At 37.5% G+C, this 25,581-nt stretch overlaps 2 protein-coding genes across 5 annotated transcripts in view; one reads left to right on the top strand and one right to left on the bottom strand.

The window, feature by feature from the left end:
• Msh3 (mutS homolog 3) overlaps positions 1 to 6,519 on the bottom strand; it is a 185,245-nt gene extending 178,726 nt beyond the window's left edge. The window contains exons 1-2 of one of the 2 annotated variants that reach the window (XM_046427851.2): positions 6,022 to 6,519; positions 4,037 to 4,157 (exon numbers count right to left, since the gene is read on the bottom strand). In XM_046427851.2, coding sequence (XP_046283807.2) covers positions 4,037 to 4,157; positions 6,022 to 6,504 — 604 coding nt within the window. In that variant the 5' untranslated portion in view covers positions 6,505 to 6,519. The remainder of the gene's footprint in view (positions 1 to 4,036; positions 4,158 to 6,021) is intronic. The other variant, XM_058574355.1, reaches the window with a different exon arrangement.
• On the top strand, positions 6,079 to 25,397 carry Dhfr (dihydrofolate reductase). 3 transcript variants are annotated; one of them, XM_046427870.2, is made up of 6 exons: positions 6,079 to 6,206; positions 6,889 to 6,938; positions 8,444 to 8,549; positions 14,784 to 14,910; positions 18,151 to 18,266; positions 25,226 to 25,397. In XM_046427870.2, exons 1-6 carry the CDS (start codon positions 6,169 to 6,171, stop codon positions 25,302 to 25,304), a joined length of 516 nt encoding a protein of 171 aa, XP_046283826.1. In that variant the 5' UTR covers positions 6,079 to 6,168; the 3' UTR covers positions 25,305 to 25,397. The 3 variants fall into 3 exon arrangements, with proteins under 3 accessions (XP_046283826.1, XP_046283817.1, XP_058430342.1); XM_046427861.2 differs by lacking the exon at positions 6,079 to 6,206 and adding an exon at positions 6,403 to 6,540; XM_058574359.1 differs by lacking the exon at positions 6,079 to 6,206 and adding an exon at positions 6,437 to 6,558.
• Positions 25,398 to 25,581: the final 184 nt, after the last annotated feature.

The following is a 25,581-nucleotide window of genomic DNA, read 5'->3' as shown; positions in this document are numbered from 1 at the left end:
ATGTGGCTCAGTGGTAAAGAATGGGATTTAACATGCATGAGGCCATAGGTTCCATCTCCAGCACCAAAAAAAAAACCCTTGTAAATTGAAAAATTGAGAAATAAGGCAGATATGAAAAATATTCAACATCCCTAGCAATTATAGAAATGCAAATTAAAACTACATTGAGATTGTATCTCACTCCAGTCAGAATGGCAATTATCAAGAATACAAGTAACAATAAATGTTGGCAAGGATGTGGCCAAAAAGGTACACTCATACATGGCTGGTAGGACTGCAAATTGGTACAACCACTTTGGAAAGCAGTAATGGAGATTCCTCAAAAAACTTGGAATGGAACCACCATTTGACCCAGTTATCCCACGCCTTGGCATATAGCCAAAAAACTTAAAATCAGCATACTATAGTGATGAGGCCACATCAATGTTTATAGCGGCTCAACACACAATAGCTAAGCTATGGAACCAAACTAGATGCCCTTCAACGGATGAATGGATAAAGAAAATGTGGTATCTATACACATGGAATATTACTCAACCGTAAAGAAGAATAAAATTATGGCATTTGCTGGTAAATGGATGAAACTGGAGACCATCATACTATCTGAAATAAGCCAATCCCCAAAAACCAAGGGCCAAATGTTCTCTCTGATATGCAGATGCTAACCCACAATAGGGAAGGGAGAATAGAAGTTCACTGGATTAAACAAAGGGAATGGAGGAATGGAGGGGGGATGGGAATAGGAAACACAGTAGAATGAATGAGACATAACTTTCCTATGTTCATATATGAATACATGACCAGTGTAATTCCACATCATGTACAACCACAGAATGGAAAGTTATACTCCATGTATGTATAATATGTCAAAATATACTCTACTGTCATGAATATCTAAAAAGAACAAATAAAAAAATAAAAAGAGGGCTGGGGATGTGGCTCAAGCGGTAGCGCGCTCGCCTGGCATGTGTGCAGCCCGGGTTCGATCCTCAGCACCACATACAAACAAAGATGTTGTGTCTGCCGATAACTAAAAAATAAATATTAAAAAAAAATCTCTGTCTCTCTCTCTCTCTTTAAGAAAAATATTTTTAAAAAAAGAAAAAGAAATGAGATGAATCTATACAGTTGCATATTACCTAGAAATAAAAAGAATGAATGTAATTTAGAGCAGTCGAAATTATAGAGGCAGAAAGTAGAATGGTGTGGAGAGCAGATGAACCCATAGTCATTGGCTGATCCTGCAGTGTTGGCAAAAGCCAAGCCTGGGAAATATTCCTTGCCAAAAAGCAAAGAGGTTAACAGCCTTGACACTGGCTCTGATGCTAACAGTTATCAGATGTTCCAATACAGTGGGCTTCCTGAGTGCAGCAGGATAGCCATAAAAATGTTTCTATCTCTGTAACTTTTTATGCACAAAGAAGCCTCTTGATAACTCAGAAGACTTTAACAATTTACAATGCCCCTATAGTTTAACTTTCTGATTATGAGACCCTATATAATAAATTTGCAGAGCTAGTTCCAGGTCACTGTTCCTCCATTAGAGGGCAGTGTCCCACCTGGCCCTAGCTTTGCTTAAAAATGTTTTCTTTTTCTTTGTGTTTTTCTCCATCTCCAGTCACCCCTACTCAAGATCCTTTGTTGATGCTTGGCAGGTTGTGGCAGAATGGTAGCTGCCAGAACTGGAGATGGGAGAATGGGAGTTATTATTCAATGGGTAGAGTTTTAGAAATGCAAAAGGAAAAAAGAGTTCTGGAGATGAATAGTAGGGATGATAGAACAATATAATTGTACTAATACCACTAAACTGCACACTTAGAAATGGTTGATGGTGAATTTTATGTTTCTTACAACGTAAAAAAATGAATTTTTTTAAAGAAAGGAATGAAGTACTGCTACCACACTGATGAACCTTGAAAATACGATACTAAATAAAATAAAACATATACAAAAAGCCACAAATTGTATGATTTCATTTATATGAGATTATTTCAATACACAAATCTACAGCAGAAAGTAGATTAGTGGTCGCCTAGGGCTGGAGAATATAACAAGGAAAAGAAGGTAACTGCGACTGGGTATAGGTCTTCTTTTGGGATGATGAAAATGTTCTAAAATTGACTCCCTGCCACAGCCTTCAGCCCCAGTGCTAGGGATCAAACCCAGGGCCTTATGCATGCTACACAAGTACTCTTTACCACTGAGCCACATCCCAGTGCCCTAAAATTAACTTTGATAATGTTTGCACAAATCTGGGAACAACTTAAAAGTCATTAAATTGGTGAACTATATGGTGTGAGAACTGTATTTTAATGATTGTTATTAAGAAGAAGGAGGAGGAGGAGGAGGAGGAGACAACAACAACAACCCTGGGACAGAACAGATACCCACCTTCTGAATGCCAATTTTTTAAAATATTTTTTTAGTTATAGATGGAGACAATATCTTTTTTCTTTGTTTGTTTATTTTTACATGGTGCCAGGGATTGAACCCAGTGTCTCACACATGCTAGGCAAGCGCTCTACCACTGAGCCACAACCCAGGTAACCCTGAATTAACAAATGACAAGCATTTTAATTTCAACAATTTCCAATCTCAACTGTCCTGTGTGGCCCCTGTTAAGCCACTTAACTATGGCAGCCCTCAGTTCTCCTCACCTGTCATCTACCTTTTCCTCTACAAAAGAAAATAAAACAAAGGTTTTTAGGAAGAATAAATGAGCTACAAGAAGCTTTAGAGTAAAAGCAGACTTTAAAAAAAGAGCACTCACTGCTAATAGAATTTACTGAAAAACTGAACAATCAGGTCTATATAGAGCAATGAAACAAAAAGAAAAAAGGCAAAGAGCCCCAGAAAATGCAAAATTAACCAGTGGCAAATCTGTCAAGTCATGACTCCTTCAAGCCCCCTCCAGAAAAGAAAAGGACTATGGTATTATCAGATGTTATCAGATATATTTTTCTCATTAGTCATACATCTCCATTTTTGTAGTTAGTTCTTATTCATGTTGGCCCTAAATCCAAGTTTTACCATTTATATGGAAAAATAAGTATTCCAATTATTATCTCTAGCGGTATAGACAGTTATCTTCAATGAATTGGGACTTCTTGTTTGTTTGTTTGTTTTATGTTCTGGGAATTATGAATAAAGATGGATTTCCTGTCTCTTCTTATCACAAATTCTCTGGAGCCAAAAACTAGAAAAAAATCTGCTCACTCAATCATCTACACCCAAAATCACCTCTGGAAGTCCAGAAGCTCAGCAATGCTGGATTGTTTTGTTTTAATTAACATTTCTTATTGTAGATGGACACAATACCTTTATTTTTTTAATTTATATGTGGTGCTGAGGATTGAACCCAGTGCCTCACATGTGCTAGGCAAGCGCTCTACCATTGAGCTACAACCCCAGACCCAAACAATGCTGTTCTCACTCAGTGCTTTTTCACATATAGAAAGAACAGCTCTGTGCAAAAAAAAGGAGAGAGTATATCTATATGTCCTGATATTGAATATCGTTTAAAATGTTCTATTAAGTGGAAAAAGATAGTTGTAAATTAGTATATGTAGTATAATATAATATGTAAACTATGATAATTATTACTAATTAACTAATTTGGGGGTCTGTGTTGTGCACACATATGTGTGTGTAAATATAGAAAAATTTGGAACAACACACAGTACCCAAACAATGAGCAATAGGCCTCATTGAAAGAGAAGGTCTTTCACTGTCTACCATCCAAATTTCTGTACTGTTTGGAATTTTTATAACAAGAATATCTCATTTTTAAAAACATGACAAAATGGTTAGAGTGGAAAAAAAGAGAAAGTTGGGAGAACTATAGCCAAATTGCAGAACTCCAGCTCCTCCACAGTCCCCCTCACCTCCTATACATACCACCACAAACTCAAGCACAATAGTGATCATTGTCCAAAAAGAACAAATGTTCAACTCTCCAAGAGATTTCTCTGCCCTCCAGAAAAACCCAAGAATATCAGAGCCATGACTGCTGAGAAGAATCATCGCCCAGACTCACCAGGGTTACCAGGCATTACCAAGTCACTTCTTCCTTCCTTTTCTTGGACTTTCTTTGCTTTCTTTTTAACAGGCCCATCTTTCTCCAGTGATCTTTTTTTTCCTTTGTTAACTTCTGTAGCCTACATACAAAGGTCACAAAATGAGGTGTTATCTATTCTGTGAAAGCTTGATGTATGTGAAGTAATTTAAACATTATTTCTGAATGACACCAACTTCCCTGCAATCCATTCCTCACAGAATTATTTCTGTTAGCTCTGGAAAGGCCTGAGTTAACTGTTTTTACCCCCATCAAAGACAGGGTGGGAACTGGCAGGTCATGAGCCTCAGAACCTCTAGTCCTGCTAGAATAAATGAAACTAAGCCATATAATACCTTCCTTTACTCAATCAGCCTTTACTTATCTCAAATTATAAAACCTGATTCACCCCACTTACATGTTAAATAAAATACCCCTAAGAAATAAAATAGTACTTATCAAAGCCAAAATTAGGAGCCAAAGATTAAATAAACAATATCACTTTTTAAATACTAATCATTATTTAACTATGTCCTGTTTAAATACAATATGTTCACCATTGAAGTTGCCACAAGACTATGAACTATCTATTGGCAGGAAATCTGACAAAAATTTAAGTCCTTCACCAAATAGTCTCTAAATGGTAGACGAAAAATAAAATTTTGCTGAATTCCTGAAAATTAGGTCGTCCTTTAAAAAAAAAAAAAAGGAAAAAAAAGAGGAGCAATTACTATAGGAAAGAAATGTAAATGAAGAGAAGAACTTTTTAAAGCAGCTTAGTTGTAACTCCATTAAAATGTAACTAGACTAAAATTCAGTCTGTAATCCCCTTCCACACATCCTTAGTTTGGGAAGTACACAGGGTACTCTAGGGAAGACTCCCTCTTGGGAAAGCACAGAGGAGGAGGAGGGGGGAGGAGAGGAGGAGGAGGGGGGAGGAGGAGGGGGGGGAGGAGGAGGGGGAGGGGAGGGGGAGGGGGGAGGAGGAGGGGGAGGGGGAGGGGGAGGGGGAGGGGGGGGGGGAGGGGGGAGGAGAGGAGGAGGAGGGGGAGGGGGGAGGGGAGGGGGAGGGGAGGGGGGGAAGGGGGAGGGGGGAGGGGAGGGGGGGGGGGGAGGGGGAGGGGAAGGGGAGGGGGAGGGGAGGAAGGGAGGGAGGGAGGAAGGAAGGAAGGACAAAACAAAAAATCTTAGTTTATTTCTCTTAAGATTGGCAAGCAACAGGGACTGGGGTTGTGGCTCAGAGAGCGCTCGCCTAACGCGTGCGGCACTGGGTTCGATCCTCAGCACCACAAAAATATAAAATAAAGATATTGTGTCCACCTATAACTAAAAAATAATATTTTAAAAAAGATTGGCAAGCAACAAAGTATCCAATGATTAACCATTGGCATTTATAGACACTTTATCCATCCAAATTGAACGTCACACATTAAGACGTGAACTACAGGTCGTGACCACTACTCAGCTTCAGCCCACAGTGATTTGAAATATTCAGCAATGCTGTTCAGTCCTAAGAACTACATATGAGCAGCTTTCTTAAAGTCACCCAACCAAGCGTGTAGAGAGAAGCCCCTTTTCAAACATCAGTCCAGGAAAGAAAAGAGGGAGGATTAAAAGATACAAGTATCCCAGACCAACTGGCACTCTCCATTCGTCAGAATGGAAATTCCCTTCAGGTCTCCTCTTAACAACCAGCGGGACCTTGGCCTCAAATCTATTCCCTCAAAACAGGTGATGCCAAAAAAAAAAAAAAGAGAGAGAGAGAGAGAGGTAATGCAATCTCTCAGCCACACCAGGACTTGGACCCAGCTGGGCTTTCCCAGCCTCTGCTTCCCCGGCCCCGCCTCTTCCGTTCTCTTCCGGCTCCATCATCTCGGGGATTCTCGCGCATGGTCGTCGCCTCCTCCTATTCCTCTCACAAGCTCCGCCCCACCCGATGGCCCCGCCCCGCCCTGGACCGAACCCACCACCAGCGGCGGCAAATGAGGCTGGGCGGTGGACGCTGAGGGCGCTGCGGAGCCGTGGTTTGCCTTCGCGGCGGCTTCGGTGGGAGACGAAGTGGATTTGAGGCTTCCCGTGGAGTGAAAGAATCGGCTCAAAACTGCTTGTCTCCCATGGGCTGGCCCGGCTGCAGAAAGACTGCCCGATACAGGTTTCCGCCGAGACATTGCAGGACGGGCAGTGGTGGCCAGCCTACAGGGCCCAGCCGGTAGCGCGAGCCCGCCGCCGTTCCCGGGAGTCTGCGGGAGCGAGCACGCTGCGACCTTGCCGTGAGGCGGGGCGGAGGCGGGGCCTTGCCTCCTCAAATGAGACAGAGGGGGCGGAGTGGCTATCATTTCGCGCCAAAATCCGAGCGGAATCCGGGTGTAGCAGGGGAGCTGGGGGATCACTGCTGCTGTCATGGTTCGTCCGCTAAACTGCATTGTCGCCGTGTCCCAGAACATGGGCATCGGCAAGAACGGGGACCTGCCCTGGCCCCCGCTCAGGTATCAGCCGGGCTGGAGGTGAGGGTATAGAGGCTGCGCTCACTGGCTTTAATCTGGTCACCTGGGCGGGGACGCACAGGGCCGACTGGCCAACTTGAGCCAGTTCCAATGGACAAGGGCATGTAGACCCTGGGTGGCCTCTGCGGCTACAGCACAAAGCCAAATTGTTGATTTCCCACCGGATCCTGCTTCCCTGCCAAGGCCTCTGCCCTGTGGTGCTCTGGCCTAGGGCAAAGTCCCTGGCCTGGAGAACACCACCCTCCGCGAAGTACAATGTTTGTCATGCGCATTAGAGCCTGAGCCAACCAGATAATGTGTTGAGTAACGATGTGTTTCTCTAACTTGCAGGAATGAATTCAAGTATTTCCAAAGAATGACGACAACCCCTTCAGTAGAAGGTAATGAGGGCATTTTTAAATGATTGGGATTCGTCAAGGATTTTTCTTGAAGTTTTCCAATGCAAATGTTGTTTTAAATGGAAAGTTTCACATTAATCTGGGATCTTTAATCTTACTAAAAATCTGTCTGAAGTTCCCAAGGTTCATTAAGCGTCCCTTTTTTAAAAATTCACAGTTTTATACTGGGCACATGTACAGTTCAGGTATTGCAAAATTGGCAGCTGAACAGAGGTCTTCTCATTGGAGGTTAGCACTCAGAATGGAGGCCAAAGGAGGTCTTTGGAAGAGCTGCTGGGAGAGATGGTAAACCTGAACTGGGGCAAAGAAGAAGAGAGTGGCTACAGGATCCTCCACGTGGGTTATTTGGAATGTAATTATGATGCATGAAGGAATCAATGATGAACTCTCAGCATTTCAGTGTGGGAGAGTCTCAGTGACTAGAAGAATTAAGGAGTGGAGAATGGTGTGCAGTTGTAATGAGGATGATTTTGAGTTGTCTGTAAGGATATCCAGGACAATTTCAGACAGAGAGAGCTAGGTGAGTTGAGCTATGGGAGAAAAGAGGATAAACAAAGAAAAAAATATGAAAATGGAGGAATACCCTGCTTAAAACCTAAGAAACATGTATTTATGGATATAGGAAGAGGAATGGCAGAATAAATAAGGAAAGTCAGAGGGAGCAGAAGCTGCATAACATTAATAAAAGATATAAGGCCCTTGGATTTGGCAGTTATGTCGCTGGTAGACACAAGATGGCAAGAGCGGAAAGCTCCAGGGACACAAATCCCTCTCAAGAATCCTTAAGTATGATCTGATAATATTAATGTTCCTTTGATCCAAATGTCTTGACTCAAGTTTTTTTTTTCCTCCTAAGAAGTCAAAAATGGAATCTATATGTATCAGGTTTTTACAAAAGCATTATCTGTGGAAGTATAATGCTGAAAAGGCAAGAGTTCAACTTAACCTGTTTTAACGTAGAAAGGTAAATTGAGGAAACTATTAAGGAACTGTTTTTTTAAATACGATGATGGAAATCTACAAAGTACACAAATATGAATAGTGTGATTATATCCAACAATGATAACTACTTATATGCTGAATATTGTTCTAAGTCTAATCCCCCCTACAATTGTAGAGGTAGGCACTATTCTTATCCCTATTTCATAGCCAAGGAAAGTAAGACAGAGGAGTACTCCGATTGATGCCTGGTTAATGATAGAATGCATTGGATTAGAACACTTCAACCCAAAATCTTTCCTCTTTACTACATTATACATAGTTGCAATTGATTATAATTAAATATTGGATACAAATTGGGTAAAGTCCGAGGGGAAAATAATTACTATATTTAGGTTAGGAGAGAGAAATGTAAATTTTGGTAAAGCTGTTTTAATATTTTTTAAGCAAATCCACTAGATGTCACTATGACAAATATCTACATGTATATGATTAAAAATATATGTACAGTCCCAAAATATACTTATCCTTTCCATGTGATTTTATAGGTAAACAGAATCTGGTGATTATGGGTAGGAAGACCTGGTTCTCTATTCCTGAAAAGAATCGACCTTTAAAGGACAGAATTAATATAGTTCTCAGTAGAGAACTCAAGTAAGTACTATAACAAAGTCACCACAGGAAAGTCATGTTCCATTTATTAAAGTGCATATCAGTATATGACAAGATGAAATAGTATAAAAGTAACTATTAGTGAAGCTACCTAATATCACCTTTGTGATTACAGAAAATGAATAAGTTGTTACACCACATGGCAACTTATTCTCCTTAAGTGACTAATGGATTTTAACACCTTGAAATGTTATATTAAACATTAAATCTCACTATAGTAATAGATTTGCAAGTTCCCTTGAACCTTCAATAAACTTAAATATCAGTTATACAATGTAATCAATAACTTTTTCCTAGTTTCACATAAAATCACAATATCCAAGTTTTGGGATTTGCCAAAATTAAGCAATTATCCTATCTCTTCAGTTGACTTTACACAAACATAATAAGATGTGAATTTTAGGATGGACGAAAAGCAGTTATAATCTTATGCCCTGCTATTCCTAGTTAACTGGGTTACCCAAATATCACTGCACTTGTGTTCATTACCCCGTGTCTGAAGGTAAAATATTTTAAAGCATTGAAAATGGCTCTAGGGATTGTCTAGAGAAGGGAGCATGTCTAGTTGGTTTCTGCTAACAATGGAGTAGGTAGTTCCTGATGCCAGAAATGCCCAAGGCAAAAAGCAGAGTGTGGAATTATTGATAAGACGACCCATGAAGTCATCTCTGGTGGCTTCCATGTCATTTACACCACATGTAGTATATCCTGATTTCTATTTTGTTTCTTTTTGTCGATAGTGGCATTGGTCCTAACCTACTAAAATAATTTTCCATACCTCATGGTTTTGCTTTGGTGGAGGGGTAATGCAAATTAAACTTAAGAGAAAGTTTGGGATCAGCATGTTGAGCATTCTTCATATCAGTCTTATTGGAATATCAGTTGTATGTGAGATCAAAACTCTTTGGAGCAGGCCATTGGACTGAAATTCTCTAGCCAGGGCTAAGGTAAAATTTCTTCTAGGAAACTTCAGCTCTGTTCTTAAGGCCTTTGAATTGATAAATCAGGCCTACCCAGATTAAAGTCAACTAATTACAGATGTTATCACATCTACAAAATACCTCATCGGCACCACTTGGAGTAGTCTTTTAATAACCAGTAACTATGGCCTACCCAAGTTGATATACCCTGGGAAAGAAAAAAATTGTACAATTATAGGCTAACAGATTCAGGTTCATAGAGATTTTCTGCCACATCTGTCCTAGAATGTCATAGGTAAAAAACTAGATTTACCAGAGTGTTTGCATTGATTGCCTTGGGGTGATGGGAAATACATTGATGTGTGCCCTGCCATCTGCCTTGGTCTTTATGCTACTCCTTCTCCTGTTTGCTAGGATATTCTGAAGATCTCTTTTCTTCATAGAAACCAATTTCACAGAGTATATTGCCATTCCCAGAGACTTTTTAATAACATGAATACTATTCAAGTTTATTTATGACTATTTTCAACTAAAATAAACATAAAGAAATCTCATTGGGGAGGATGTTCAGTTGAGCCAGGATTTCTCCTTAAATGATGAGTCTAATTTTTTTTTTTATGATTCCCCCTGCGGTGTATGTAATTGGATTTAGCTGCTTCTTACGTATGTATATATAACATTTTTTGGTGTATTTCACTTTTTTTTTAGGGCTGAGAAAATTTGAAGTCTTTATTATCAAGCATATCAGAGAAACAGTAATGCCAGTTAGTAAAATATTTTACTAGGGTTTTTTGTTGTTGTTGTTCATTCTCCTGTCTCCCTACTTGTTAGCCAGTTCCACACATATACTGAGAACCTGCTGGGTCCTGCACAAAGGGCAGAGTTTAACAATCAGAAACCACTATTTTTTGTGCAAGTTTTTAAAGGTACTTAGTTTTTTTTTTTAACCTTCACCCCAGTACAGAAAGAAATTGAATCCTCTAAGTAACCTCAATTCAGTGCCAAACATACTTATTTGTGGTAACTATTTAGTTAATAAGGGATGGGAGAAAGTGTTTTTCCAAAGCTTTCTGGACAAATTGTGACTTTTTAAGAAAACCAAGGATGGAGAGGGTGACTACTAATAGGTCTCTTTTTGTTGTGAGGTAGTGGTAGTTGCACAACTCTAAATATACTGAAAATCACCAACTTTTACACTTTAAAAGGATGAATTGTGTGGTATGTGATTTATGTCACACAAAGCAGGTTTTTAAAATGTTTGGTACCAAAAATTAAGTAAAGAGTTTTTACTACAATGCATCTTGACACCATCTCTAAAAAATCCAAAATATCTTCCATGATTTATGATATTGTAAATCATCTTCAATCCATGAAAGTTATCTATATTTTATGCCATGTATATATATTTTTCATCTCACTCTCATATCTTTTCTAGTGATTAAAACACTCTCTGCTTCTTAAAGCCTATCTCTCCAACTCATAAACTTAGCATAGCAAACACTAACAGACCTTGCTTCTTAAATCTACTCTGGTACCTAGTAACTTTGGGGCCTTCAGCAGGTTAAACCTAAAAGTTTGCTAAACGTAAACTTCTTTACATACTAAGTGGATTAATAATGACAGTTTTTGAAGGTTCACTGAAATTTTATATATAAAGTTTCTGCTCACAAGATATCTTACATGTCAGTTCCTACCCCCACACCTTGTAAATTTATAGCTTCTAGAAAATATTAACATGAACAAAATCACAATGAACACATTCATGATCTCATTTTCTTTTCTTCTTTTTTTTTTTTTTTTTTAATAATTTTTTTTTTCTTTCTTTCTTTGGTGCTGAGGATCAAACCCAGTGCCTCACATGTGCCAGGCAAGCACTCTACCACTGAGCCACAACCCCATCCCCTCATTTTCATTTTAATATAACACTTTGTTCTTTTTTTCCTTGATTGTGAGACAAAAATCTCATCCTATGTAAATTCCTATTTTCCTCAACTCCCACTTTTTTCTAAATTCTATTTTTCTCTGACCTCAGGACCTTGTACTATTGCCCCATCCATTGGCATTTTAGTCCTCACCACAGATTACATTCTTCTACCCTCAACTTTGTCTCAGCTTTCTTGTGTTAAATAACTGCACTGTAACTATCAATAGTATCTGTGGGTAGTCTGTCATCTCTGTGCTTTTCACGTCTTTATCTTCTTTGACACCCAGCTAAAGAGTCATTGTTCCCTCTTCACCCCAACCCAGATGATGCACTGTTTCTGGACTCCTGATGTATCCTCTGTGCATCTTCATTGTGTGTCTTTTTCATATGTTATGGCCACTGCTGAGATATTCTTTTGACTACCATCATGATCTTTTGGGTGCCATGACTACTGTTTTGTTTTCGAAATCTCTTGTCCCAGTATCTAACATAGATATAGCATAGTAGGGATTCAGAACTCTTCAAAAGGAATGCTCCACAAGTTACTTATAGAAAGAGAATAATCCCACTTGGGAAAAGTTTGCAACCTGTTTTTTTCCCCCACTTAATTATTTACAGAAAATAAATTTCTATAAATGTCTGTAGTGGTCACATGAGGATAGATCATACTTGAAACAGTTGGTAATTGTTGGAAATCAAATTTTTAAAGGCTGAGTATAAATGGTCTCAAGTTGAACATTATTTCTCAGTTTTGCATAAGACACCATTCTAGCCTGAGGCTTTTGTGATTAAGTAGTATCCCAGCAGTCCCCAAAGATATCAGGCCAGAATTTGATCTGCCATGCACTTATCTTTCACATCAAGCACAGTGGGAAGGGATAAGGTCTTTATAGCAGCCTGGAGTAATCAGATAAGGCTGTTTGAGGCCAGAGGACATGGGGTAGGGGGGTTGCCTAATCTAAGCCCCAGCATCCCAATGTCTCAGGCCTGGTATCTCAGGCACTTAAAGCCCCTGGTCACCCATTAAATATCTATTGTAATGTTAGGCTGTTGGAGTTCAACTGTCAACACCCACCAATTCCTAGCTGTGTGATCATTGGTTACTTAACCCCTCATCTTTAATTTCACCTGTAAAAAGGAATAGTACCTACATAAGATTAGTATTTATATTAAGTGGAATGCCTACTGTGTGCATTATATTATTTCATCATCACAAAACTCTTGGTCAGAAACAAGATACCAAGAATACCCACGCGGGTCTTGACACAGAATACATGTACTGTTACATACCAGCTCTCCCTTCTTGGAAAATCCAATCTGGATTGGTTTGAAGAAAGATATAGACAGGAAATTAGCACTGAAACAAGGCATGATATAAAATGTTTACTATGTGTTATTCACTGTTCTTTTCTACAATGTGTGCTCCAAAGGGACTAACAGACTCAAAACATAAGCTGGACTTTTTGCCTATTCTTTTTTAGCCATCTAGGGGTCTAGTGTTTCCTGTGAAACATTTCTAAACTAATGTTTTAGCAACATTTTGCAGAAGCATTTCCTCCAGCCTTTGCTAAAACTTAAATCTGAAACCAATCCTTAATCAGGTTTTTGCTTTTGCAGACTCACTACAAAGGGCAATGAAATCTTCACAAAATTATCACCCCTTTCTTTGAGGTCCACACCAACCATTTATAACACCTTGGAAGTCATATTGCTATTATACACCCACTTTAAGGATACTGCTTCCTGTCTGAGCACAGTGGCACACACCTGTAATCCCAGTGACTCAAGAGACTAAGCAGGAGGATCACAAATTCAAGGCCAACCTGTGCTACTTAGTGAGACCCTGTCTCAAAATAAAGAATTTTAGGAAGTTTCAGGAAGGTAGCTCAATGGTGAAGTGTCCCTGAGTTCAGTCTCTAGTACCACAAATAAAAAAAGAGTGCTTCTTTCAGTTTTTCCTCATGTCAGTTACTGTATCATCATTTTCCATTCTACTCCATCTTTATTATCCATCCTTACTTCAGCATCTTTACTTCCTAAAACCACCATGACTATTTCAGTCGTCCTGTACTTTATTAACTAGACTATCTTCTCCAGTTCCAAATTTTTGTCTTCTAAGTTTTCTCCCTGAACAGCCTAGTCCAACTCAGCCCTTATGACTGCCCTGATTCCTTAAGAGATAGTTCATTTAACTTCACCCTGGTCTCCATTTCTTTTTCTAGCCTGAGTCAAAGTATATTCTTTGCTCTATCCTAACTCCTTTACCAGATGACAAAGTGAAATAAGCAAAATAAATTTCAGGAGGAGAGGGAGGATGCAACCAAGAGAATGAATAATCCCCATTAGTTCTTGATTAATCATTGTTACAACCTCTAGTTCAAAGGCAGTTATGTAATCTTTTTAAAGCACCAGCCTAAGACCTTGACATTGAATTGTAATTTTTGTTCTGCATCTAATTACTTTGAAAGCCTAGTTCTGCATGTTTCCTCATTTATAAAGGGAATTAGACCCCCTCCTCCCTGCCAAAACAATAATTGGTTTGGAGGTTGAGAGAGATTGTTAGTTCACATAAACAGTAAAATTATTGAACTTTTTCCCTTTTGGGTTTTTAATTATATAAGTAGCAAAAAGCTGATTTTCAAATAGTTCACCCATTTCTGTTTGTTTGGAACAGTAAAGTTGTTTTTTTTTTTTTTCCACTCCCCAAAGGTATTAGCAGTTTGAATATTGCTGCAAACTTTTCTACATTCAAACATTCTCTTTCCAACATTTTATTATGAAAATTTTCAAACATACACAAAGAACTTTAAATAGCTATATACCACCACTTAGATTCTACGAATAACATTTTTTGTGTTAACTTTATCACATATCCATCTGTTCAGTTTGTCTTGTTCATATTTGCATGTCAAAATTAATTGCAGCCTTCTATTCTTCGTACATATAATTAACTAGAATTCAGTATTTCTCTACAGTTTTTTTTTCTTTTAAGGTAAATATTACAATGAGGTGCACAAGTCTTAAATGTACATTTATTAAAGTTTTGATAAAGGTGTATACCTATGTAACCCAGCCCCTATCAAAGATGCAGAAAAGATAACCCCCCAGAAAGTTGTCTCATGTCCCCTCACAATTCTTTATGCCACTACTTTAGAGACTACTGTTGTGACTTTATATCACATGTGATTTTGATTGACTTATATGGACCCTAGATGTACAAATGTAGGTAAGTATTGATTGTAGGCCATACTTTTTTTTAAAAGGATTCATATTTATGATGATTTTGGTTTTATAATCACTGCTTCCTATTCATATAATTTGATTAATATGGATGGGTTTTACAAAAATTGTATGTAATTCTTTTACTTTTAGAGAACTTCCACAAGGAGCTCATTTTCTTGCCAAAAGTCTGACCGATGCCTTAAAACTTACTGAGCAGCCAGAATTAGCAAGTAAAATAGACATGATTTGGATAGTAGGAGGCAGTTCTGTTTATAAGGTAAGTAGAGTTATCTACAAATAAAAAGAAATGTTTCCTACTTTCTTTTAGTTCTCTTGACATTTAAAGGGAGGTTGGGAGGAAACATTAAGCCATAAACATAAGAAACAGTACATTATCTCTAAAAAAGTTAGATATTTTGTCATTCTGAATTATTTGATTTTATCCCTGCAACGTAAGCTAAATAAAAATGTAAAAGTAAAATGTTGGGTCTATACGAGTCTATTTTCTTTTTATTGACTAATAGTTGTATTTACTTATTGTATACAACATGTTTTGAAATATGTATACTTTGTGGAATGGCTAAATCAAGCCAATTAGCATATATAGATATAGATAGATAGATAGATAGATAGATAGATAGATAGATAGATATTACCTCACTTTTTATGGTGAGAACACTTAAAATCATTCTTGAGCCATTTTCAAGAGTACAATATAAGGTTGTTACTAACTATAGTCATCACATTGCATGATAGACCTTTGGAGCTTATTCTTCCTATCTAACTGAAATTTTGTGTCCCTTAAACAACATCTCCCCATATACCACTTTATTTTCAATTCAAAATACTAGTTAATATTTATGGCTTAAGAACCATTCTAAATGTCTCCCCAAGATTTGCATTTGCACTGTACTAGTTTCTACCTCCACCCCCATCCCCATGCCCTAAATAAGCTGTTATATACCTTCTCTTACAGGATGAAAATCTCACTGAGAAAAGAGTAGCGGTCTAGTTGATATACACTAACTAGATGTATATGAATTTGTTAAAAGCAGAAAGCTTTTCCTCAATAATTTTCATTTAATGTAAGGACATAAGAGAAGGGTTTCATGATTTCAGATCAAAAGGGTAAATAGTGTGTTAAAGAAGAATTCTTTTTCCTGATACAAATTGACTTCCAGCTTTTAAAAAAAAAAATTGAGGATACTAAATAGAATTCTTTGGCTCTTGACCTGGGTACAGTGCTGAGGCAAGAGGATATTAAGTTCAAAGCCAGCCTCAGCAACAGCAAGGCACTAAGCACCTCAGTGAGACCCTGTCTCTAAATCTCTAAATAAAAAGGACTGAGAATGTTGATGAGTGCCCCTGAGTTCAATCCCTGGTACACTCCACCCCCACAAAAAAAAAAAAAAAACACTATTGAAAGGGTAACATTTAGAGGAAAAAGAAAAATCAGTCCCTACCTTTTGGGGTTTAGGGTAAAATAGACACTGAAATTATTTGAGAAAGAAGAGGTATTCCAGGATCTTAGAAGGGATTATAAAAACTCTCAGTTTCTTATGTTCCTGATTCCACAATCTCTTTATTTTTTTCCCCATTGTAGTAAAGGGAAATGAACATTTTTCTTCTTTAATCTTTCCATCCACGTATGAATTTCTTCTAGAAAACAAGTTCATTATTTTAGTATTTATCACATTTTGAGTGACTCAAATCATATCACTTGAAAATGTACTTTTTAATAAGCACTAAGTACTTAAAAGCATGTATATAAAATGACTTTTGTATAAGGAAATAAAGCCTTCAGGTGATTTGCGTTATTCACGTGCCTCTCATCACAGCTGCTCATCAGTCATTCAGGCTGATCTTCCCAAGTACCACGTAAATAAAGTTTCATTGGAACACAGTCCCACTTGTTTGTTTAGTGTCGTCCGTGGCTGCTTCTGCCTATAAAAGTAAGAAACCGTATGACCCTCAAACCCTAAAGTGTTTACTGCCTGACTATTCACAGAAAGTTTGCCTCACACCATCAACTTTGATATAGAACTTAAAATGCTGCTGTGATTGGTTAGTCCCGCTCAGTTGTTCTGGGTTTTGTTTGTTTTGTTTTTTTGTTTTTTGTACAGTAAGAATTACTAGGGGCTAGGAATGTAGCTCAGTGGTAGAATACCTACCTAGCATGCATGAGGCCCTGGGTTCAATCCCTAGCACCACACAAAAAAAGAATATTTATTTGGTTGTAGCAAAGATAACAATGGTTTAATACAAATATAAGTTTTCAAAATAAAATTTGTTCAGTGTCCCACTCAGTTTTTCTGGGTTGTTTGTTTGTTTGTTTGTTTTGGGGGGGGTTGTATAGTAAGAATTACTAGGGGCTGGGAATGTAGCTCAGTGGTAGAATGCCTACCTAGCAAGCATGAGGCCCTGGATTCAATCCCTAGCACCACACACACACAAAAAAAAGAATATTTATTTGGTTGTAGCAAAGATAACAATGGTTTAACATAAATGTAAGTTTTCAAAATAAAATTTGTTCAGTTCCCTTATTTGGAACTTTAAGAATAACAAACACCTGGAATTTTACATATGTATGTATGCATATAAAAATATTTTTTCTTTTAATCTATGCATGTTTGAGAATCGAGTTATTACTGCAAAGCAAAATACACAAAAAGCATTATTGCTTTGTTGGGTCTGTAAAGGATTCATACTGTTTATTAAAATTTTTAAGATATTTGAGAGCAATCCTTTCCGTAGAAACTGTCAATAGAAGTGTAGATAGTAGTTAGAAAAATCATCTAACAAAAAAGGCTATAGTTGTTAGCAACAAGAGACATGTTAAATTACTGTATTGAGGAAAGAAAGCAATATTAAATTTTACATGAGTATACTGAGTAGGCCCTTGGTGTTCAGTAGTCAAGATCACATGAAACTGTACTATCTTGTATGAATATACATATGTAAGTTTTTCTTTGGAAAGTAACTTGATAACTTTGGATTAATGTCCTTTATTTATTTATTTATTTATTTTTGGTGGCCCTGGGCCTTACACATTCAGATTAACTCTTTTTTTTTTCAATATTTTATTAGTTGTTGATGGATCTTTATTTATTTTCATGTGGTGCTGAAAATCAAACCCAGTGCCTCACACATGCTAGGCAAGCGCTCTACCACTGAGCCACAACTCCAGCCCCAGATTAACTCTTACAAGAGCAGCCAAAGGAAAACAACCAAATGAATTCTTAAATTAAAAAGTATTTCTCATAAGCAAACTAGAGACCAGAATATAATAATTATCAATTATGATTAGTTCCATTCTTAAGGTAACTAAGGCACATTTTAGAGGATCCCAGATTTAAGAATAGGGTATTTATGTAGTATACTTTGGCAGTAATAAACAAGTCTTTAAGGCCTAGTATAAGGCATTTCTTTCGTAACTAAAACAAACAAAAATCTTAGAGTGTCTGTGTCTTATGATATAGATTAAGGAAAGTGATGCCTTTTTTGTTTTGTTTCAAAGGAAGCCATGATTCAACCAGGCCATATTAAACTGTTTGTGACAAGGATCATGCAGGAATTTGAAAGTGACACATTTTTCCCAGAAATTGATTTGGAGAAATATAAACTTCTTCCAGAGTAAGTATAAAGTTCTTATTAAAGCGCTTTTGAACTTTCTATGTAAGAATTATAGGAAAGAGCATTTTCTTCTTTCAGATTGAGTTCAGGGTAGGAATGTGTTTTGTATATAGATAAAGTTAGGAATCTTTAGACATCTTCAGTATACTTGGAAATGCTCAGGTTTTAATGATGTCAATAAAATCTAGAATTAATTCATACTGGAGAGTCACACATGTCCTAGGCACTGGGGAAATAGTGTTGACTAGGCCTGATGGTATTGCTGACCCCCTGGAGATACACTGTCTAGTCAGGGGGTGACAAGTGACAGTCATCAAAAGAAGTGTTGGGTAGAGAACTAAAACATTGGGATGTGATAGACATGGAGTAGTCTGAGAAGTCCTCTCGGAAGAATGACATTTATGGTGAGATCTAAATGTGAAGAAGCCAGCCATGTAATTGCAAGAAGAGAATTCCAGGAACCAGAAATAGCTAGTTCAGAGGCTGAGGCAGAAATGAGGTTGGCCTCTTCCATGAGTCTGACAGCTACTGTGGCCAGTGGGAGCAAGGGGGAGGCCAACAAGGGTCAAACTGGGTGCAAGTTTAGAGAGTCTGAAAGGGGAGTGACAATGTTCTAGCTGCTTTATGGGAATGGACTACAGGGGGACAAGAGTGAAGCAAGGAGACCAGTTAGTAATTCAGATGAAGGTTGAGGGGACTCAGATAAAGGTGGTAGCAATGGTGGAGATGGAGAGAAGTTATACTTGCTTTCCTGTGCAGTTGTGACTCCAGCATGAGGCTGCTAAATCTTGAAAGCTCACAACATTTTTAGTTTAAAAGCACATTTCAGCCATATTCTATAGAGAGAAAAAGATTAATTATATCAACCCTTTTAGACCAGCTTTTAGAGCATTCTTTCAGATATTCTCAGTTGTATCTAGTAATTATCCCTTGAGTGTGAGTTTGTTTTTGAAATGCCCCCTAAATGAACCTTCAGAGCAAAGTCAATAAATGGATGGCCAAGCTTTAGAATAATAGTCTATTACTCTACGGAGTAATAGCCTTGGATCAAATGAAGTGAATGATTTTTCTTGATCTCTTAACTCTAAAGAAAACTGAAAAGTATAAGAATTCTAAGCAGCTGAAATACAGGCTTTTGCTTAGGCTCCAAAGGTGACTACTTAGAAAAATCACATTTGGAAATTTTATATAAATTTATGTAAATATCAATTGTTTAACTTTGTCATACCTTACATATTTTCTCTTCTGCTTTAATTGCTGAGTGTCACATTATGCAAATATTGAGCTCAACTTTTCTTCATTTCTTACCTTTCTCTTTGCTGCTAACAACTGTGTAAATCAGCTTCATTTAAATACCTTTCCATCTTTCCAAGTCTTACTGCTCTTAATCGGAACACTTTCCAAAACTGGAACCCTTGATAATTTAAAACAAATACCATTCTGCCTCTCTAGATTTAAAGAAAAAAAATGTAGCATCTTTACTGAAATGTCCTGCATATATCATAGCATTCATTATACTAGTGTTTAATTCGCTAGTGTTAGTATATTTACAAGGTTGTGCAACCATCAGCACAATCTCAAGTTACTATAAATATGAGGGGTTTTTTCCTGAACTCCCAGTTCTGCTCCACTGATATGTATGTATATCTTCATGCCAGTACCACAAGGTCTTCATTACTAACTTGTGAAATCAGGAAGTATAGTTTTTCCAACTTTGCTTTTTTTTCCCAAGATTGGTTTAGCTCTTCTGGGCCCCTTGCATTTCCATACGAATTTTATGATCAGTTTGTCAGTTTCTGCCAGAAAGCAAGTTGTGATTTTGATAGGTGTCATCTGTAGGTTACTCTGGAGAGTATTGCCATTTCAATATTAAGTCTTCCACACTTTGAGCCTGTGATGTCTTTCCACTTACGTAGTTCCTCTTTAATTTCTGTCAGTAAAATTTTGGTTGTATGTCTTGTACTTCTTTGTTAGTGTTTAATTCCTTTTATTTTTCCTTTGATTTCCTGTTTGTTGCTAGTGTTTAGAAATACAAGTGATTTGGGTTTATTAATCTGATATCCTACAACCTTGCTGAACTCAATAGTTCTAATTATTAGTAGATTTCTTAGGATTTTATTTATAAGGTATAATATCATTTGCAAATAGAGATAGTTTAATTTCTAGTCTAGATGTTTTTTTTATTTCTTGCTTAATTGCCTGACTAGAACTTCAGTATGATGTTGTCTGGAAGATGAAAAGATCAGATGTCTTAGAGGGTAATGATTTAGTCTTCCTCGATAAAGTATAGTAGCTTTGAGTTGTCATACATGTCCTTTATCAGACTGAGGAAGATTCCTTCTATTTCTAGTTCATCTAGTATTTTTTTCATGAAGGGGTGTTGGATTTTGCCACGTAACTTTCTAAGTCTATTAAGGTGATCATGTGTTCTTTGTCTTTTGTTAATTAATAATTTAATATACCATCCATACACTATATTACATTGACTGATTTTCATGGTAATCTTGCATTTCTGGGATAAACTTCACTTGGTAATTGTGTATAAGCCTTTTTATATGTTGCTAGATTCAATTTGCTAGAATTTTGTTGAGAATTTTACATTTGTAATCAAAAGGGATATTGAGCTTGTTTGTTTGTTATGTCTTCACCTGGATTTGGTATCAGGATAACACTGACCTCACAAAATGAGCTGGAAAGTGTTCATTTTTCTGTTGTTTTTCAGAAGAGTCTTTGAAGGAAACTCTTCCACTGCAGGTTGTGATGGTCCTCTGTACTTTTGGGCCTGTACTAACATCACAACAGCCCCCTTAACATGGGGTAGAGGGAATTCCTAAAGGGGAAAACAAGGAGAAGAGAAAAAGGAAACCTGCAAAGTAAATGTACTTTGTCCCTAAAGTCTGTAACCATGCTCAATTCTAGAGCTTTCTCCCCAAATCTGTCTACATTAGAGAACGTACCATTCCCTACTCTCCAAAAGTGAGCTTTGATCACTTTTTACCCCCTTCCCCTTTTCCCACAGTAACCCCTTAGTTTGGACCCCCATTTTCTTGTGTTTGTATAGGTTTCAGTTCAAACACAGTCTTTTATTAACACCATACTTTTTGGTTTTAAAAAAAAAAAAAGGAAGCAATAGTATAATGAAATAAAAATGACAGCGAGAACTATTGTGAGATGAAAAGAGAATAAAATTAGAAAATAGATAAAGCCACAAATGGTAGACACCGAAGAACAGAAGTTAATATTAACAAAATAAGATGGTTTTACTTTGTGGCTGCCTTTTTTCCCATAGGTCATTTTCTGTGCAATTATTCTTTCAACCACACTATGCCAGCCTGTCCTCTCAAGCTCTGTCCTCATTCATCTTGGAAGAAATTTTTCTATCTCAGACTGTCACATGAAGGCCCAACCAAACCAGCAGGCCCAAGTGTTTTATATCAGCAGTTTTCTGTTTAATGAGCTCCAAACAGAATTTGCTGTCCACTTAAAAACCTTCCATGTGACCACCTAGTCAAAGATAAAGACCAAAACAGGCCTTTAGAGTCTATAATTGTCTGTTTTCATTACTATAATGAGATACCTGAGGCAGGCTAACTTTAGAAAAAAAAAGGTTTATTTGGCTCACAGTTATGGAGGCTCAAAGGCACGCTGCTGGCATCAGCTCAGTACTGGTAAGAACCTAAGGACAGGGGCACACTTGGGAAGAAGAGATCACATCTCAAAATAAGAAGCCAGAGAGAGAGTAGAATCCCTTCCATGGGCATACTTCTAATTAATCTGAGTTCTTCCCACCAAGGGTCGTCATCATTGTCATGTCATCCTTGTCCCACTGCCCCCAGTTAAAGGTCCATAATGACACCTCCCAATATTACCTCACTAAGGACCAACACTTGAACCCTTCATATCCAAACTATAACAGAAGTGGTAATTGGCTCCAGAGCTGATACAGGAAAACCGTATGGGTGGAAGTAGATTTCAGGTGAACTGATGTCTGCTCTTCTGACCCCACTACTTCCTGACTGTCCAAGTTCCTGGCATATTTATCCACAATATTTTTATATCCCTTCCCTCCAACGCCTATGCTTCCTGGTTTTATTTTAGCTGCAATTTGTTTTTTATGGGAAACTGTTTCAGGAACTCTGTTTACCTCTTAAACCTTCCATCAAATTGTCTCTGGGTTATTCTTGTGGCGCTTTGTCAGTTTAGATCTGATATTGATTCTTACTCATTGGCTTTCTCAGTGTCTGAAGGTGCTAAAGGGGGAGTCTCTGGGTGGGAGGTTCCTATCAAATAGGTGGTGTTTCCAAATCCTGCCAGACTTGAACTCAGCATCCAAGTGTGGATCTCAGACAGTTTGCTCTTTAAAAAGTTTGGAATGATGATTAGGAAATGTAATTATAACTGTTGTTAAAATAGACTGAATGTGTAGATATTAGAGAAAGAAAAATGAAACAAGCAGAAATAAATTTTATTTTCACAGAGAAGATTTACATTAATACCATGGCTACTGATCATATTCAGCCAAAAGCACAGTCATTTTAAGTGTTATTATTCATGATTTTAGAAAGAACTTCTTACTGCTTTGTTTTTGTCTTATTAACTGACAGTCTTGACACTCCTGAGAATTTTACACATGAAAAAAAAAATATGTAAATGTTACTCTTCATGACTCATTTCAAAGAAACTAAAATTATGGTTTAAAATTGGCCTAGTAAAAATCATTTGTTCAAAAAAAAAAAGAGGCTACTACTAAAATAGTGGGACAGCAATAGCTAAGGAAATGGTTGCTAAATAAAAACATAGCTAACAAAAATTAATGCTTATTTTTACTAAGCAATGTTCATGTATATTATGAGAGAAAAAGTTTTCCTGTATCACCCTTGTCTAATAGTTAGGGGACAAAATAAACCAGTAGTAATGGGTAGCATTTGTGGAAAACTTACTGGGTCAGGCGTAGTGCTGAATTCTTTACCATAATGAGAATTCTTTACCATAGTGAAGCCTTTTTATGCCATTCAAGCCTGGAGATAGGGTCACACAGCAAATCCAGGGACACTCACAGAGTGAATGTTAAACAGCTGCTGCTGACCCCCAATGGAGCAAATGGGTGCAGCCTCCAAGACACTAAGAAAGCACACCAAGATCTAGAGTGACATAAAAATGTTGATAGGAGGCAGAATGGTCAGAGCAGTCTTCAGCTGACAACCTGGGGTTTTTTGTTTTTGTTTTTGTTTTGCATTGTTACCAGTACTTTTTTACTTGACGAGTTATTAAGTTGTGAAAAAAGAAGTGTGTGTGTTGAGGGGGAGGGATAATAGGCTTTCCCTCCCCTCAGGCAAACAAAAGTGAATTTATTATCATTAACAAAAGTGAATTATAAGTGTGGGTTGGGTTGGGTTGGGTTACCCTCCAGATAAAGAATAATTAGAGTGAGGATTGTTAAGTATTGACTGGGAGATGCTTTTAGGAGACTTTTTTTTTTATTTGTTCAAATTAGTTATACATGACTGTAGGATGCATTTTGACACATTGTACACAAATGGAGCACAACCTCTCCTTCCTCTGGCTGAACATGGTGTAGAATCACACCAGTAGTGTAATCATACATGTATGTAGGGTAATAATGTCCGTCTCATTCCACCATCCTTCCCATACCACACCTCCTCCCCTCTGCACAATCCAAATTTCCTTCATTCTCCCCACCCCCCGCCCTGCCCCATTGTGGATTAGCATCTGCTTATCAGAGAAGACATTCCATCTTTGGTATTTTGGTTTTGGTTTATTTCGCTTAGCATGATACCATCTAGCTCCATCCATTTACCTAATGCCATAATTGCATTCTTCTTTAAAGCTGAGTAATAGTCCATTATGTGTATGTACCACATTTTCTTTATCCATTCATCTGTTGAAGGGCATTTAGTTTGGTTCCATAGTTTAGCTATTGTGAGTTGAGCTGCTGTAAACATTGATGTGGTTATGTCACTGTAGTATAAGCTGTTTTTAAGTCCTTTGGGTATAAACCAAGGAGTGGGATAGCTGGGTCAGATAGTGGTTCCATTCTAAGTTTTCTGAGGAATCTTCAGACTGCTTTCCATAGTGGTTGCACCAATTTGCAGTCCCACCAGCAATGTATGAGTGTGCCTTTTTCTCACATCATCACCAACACTTACTGTTGCTTGTATTCTTGATGATTGCCATTCTGACTGGAGTGAGAAGGAATCTTAGAGTAGTTTTGATTTGCACTTCTGTAATCACTAGAGATGTGGAACATCTTTTCATGTTTGATCAGTTGTAGTTCTTCTTCTGTGAAGTATCTCTTCAGTTCCTTAGCCCATTTATTGATTGGGTTACAACCTGGGTTTTGAATGGGAAACTAAAGGGAGTAGAGAGTCAAGTGAGAGGGAAGAGGAAAGATTGAATTCATCCTGATTCTAGCCAAGAAATTGCAGTGTGCCATACATTGCAGAATTAGAGCCTTATGATGCACGTCTCTTGAGTAAACAGGAATTGAGAATCTGTCACCATGCCAGACACATGATTTTGGTTTTGCTTTAAACAACTATAGATTATATTTGATTTTCTTTTGCTTACATAAGGAATTTTTTATCAGCTGTAAAACTTACAAAGAATTCTTAGGAATTTTCATATTCCCTTGATGACAGAATAGAAATATACTAGGGAACTGCTATGGTGGTTAGTTTTTGAGGAAAGAATTAGGAATCAGAAGAAAAGGAGGAGAAATCACAACTTTCATTTTCTAAATTTATATACATAGTTTTGTAGGGTTTTTTTCTTATTATTTGCATATGTATTGTATTTGCCTGATATTCGTCTACCTTAACAGTGGCTTTCCTACAAGAAGAAAAATCTTACCTTGCTTTATGCACTGTTGATGCCTTTTGGTTGAGATTCAGGGAAGCTATGTTTTTGAGGGATTAATTATACATCTTTTTCTTTTACAGATACCCAGGTGTTCTTTCTGAGGTCCAGGAGGAGAAAGGCATTAAGTACAAATTTGAAGTATATGAAAAGACTGATTAATGTGAAGATGTTTTCTGATTTATTTCATGTTATCCCTCCCTCTAAAAAATTCTGTATTTTTACATTAGAATAAAAAGACTTGTGTGGACTTTAGATCTATGGTTAATGATTTCTAAGCAGTATGTTTTATTCTCCATCAGTCTTACTAGGTCATATTAAATACCATTTAGGAAGCATATCTTGCTCTTTCTTGCTATAAGTTTCCTTCATTGGCTCTCCCCCAAAGTCTAGACTGAGTACCTAACACCTGCCTACCTATCTGCAAGACAGCTGCAGT

The sequence above is a fragment of the Marmota monax genome, unplaced genomic scaffold (genome assembly GCF_021218885.2).
Source record: "Marmota monax isolate L192 unplaced genomic scaffold, Marmota_monax_Labrador192_F-V1.1 WCK01_AAM20220418_F8-fsc00018, whole genome shotgun sequence".
In the NCBI taxonomy this organism is placed as follows: Eukaryota; Metazoa; Chordata; class Mammalia; order Rodentia; family Sciuridae; genus Marmota; species Marmota monax.
The sequence above is the reverse complement of the archived record's forward strand: the minus strand, read 5'-3'. Positions and strand labels throughout refer to the sequence as shown.

Coding starts and splice junctions, on each gene's coding strand:
- Dhfr (XM_058574359.1), top strand. CDS start 6,455: ATGGTTCGTCCGCTAAACTGCATTGTCGCCGTGTCCCAGAACATGGGC. Junction 14,911..18,150: donor GAGGCAGTTCTGTTTATAAG/GTAAGTAGAGTT, acceptor TTTGTTTCAAAG/GAAGCCATGATTCAACCAGG. Junction 18,267..25,225: donor AAATATAAACTTCTTCCAGA/GTAAGTATAAAG, acceptor TTTCTTTTACAG/ATACCCAGGTGTTCTTTCTG.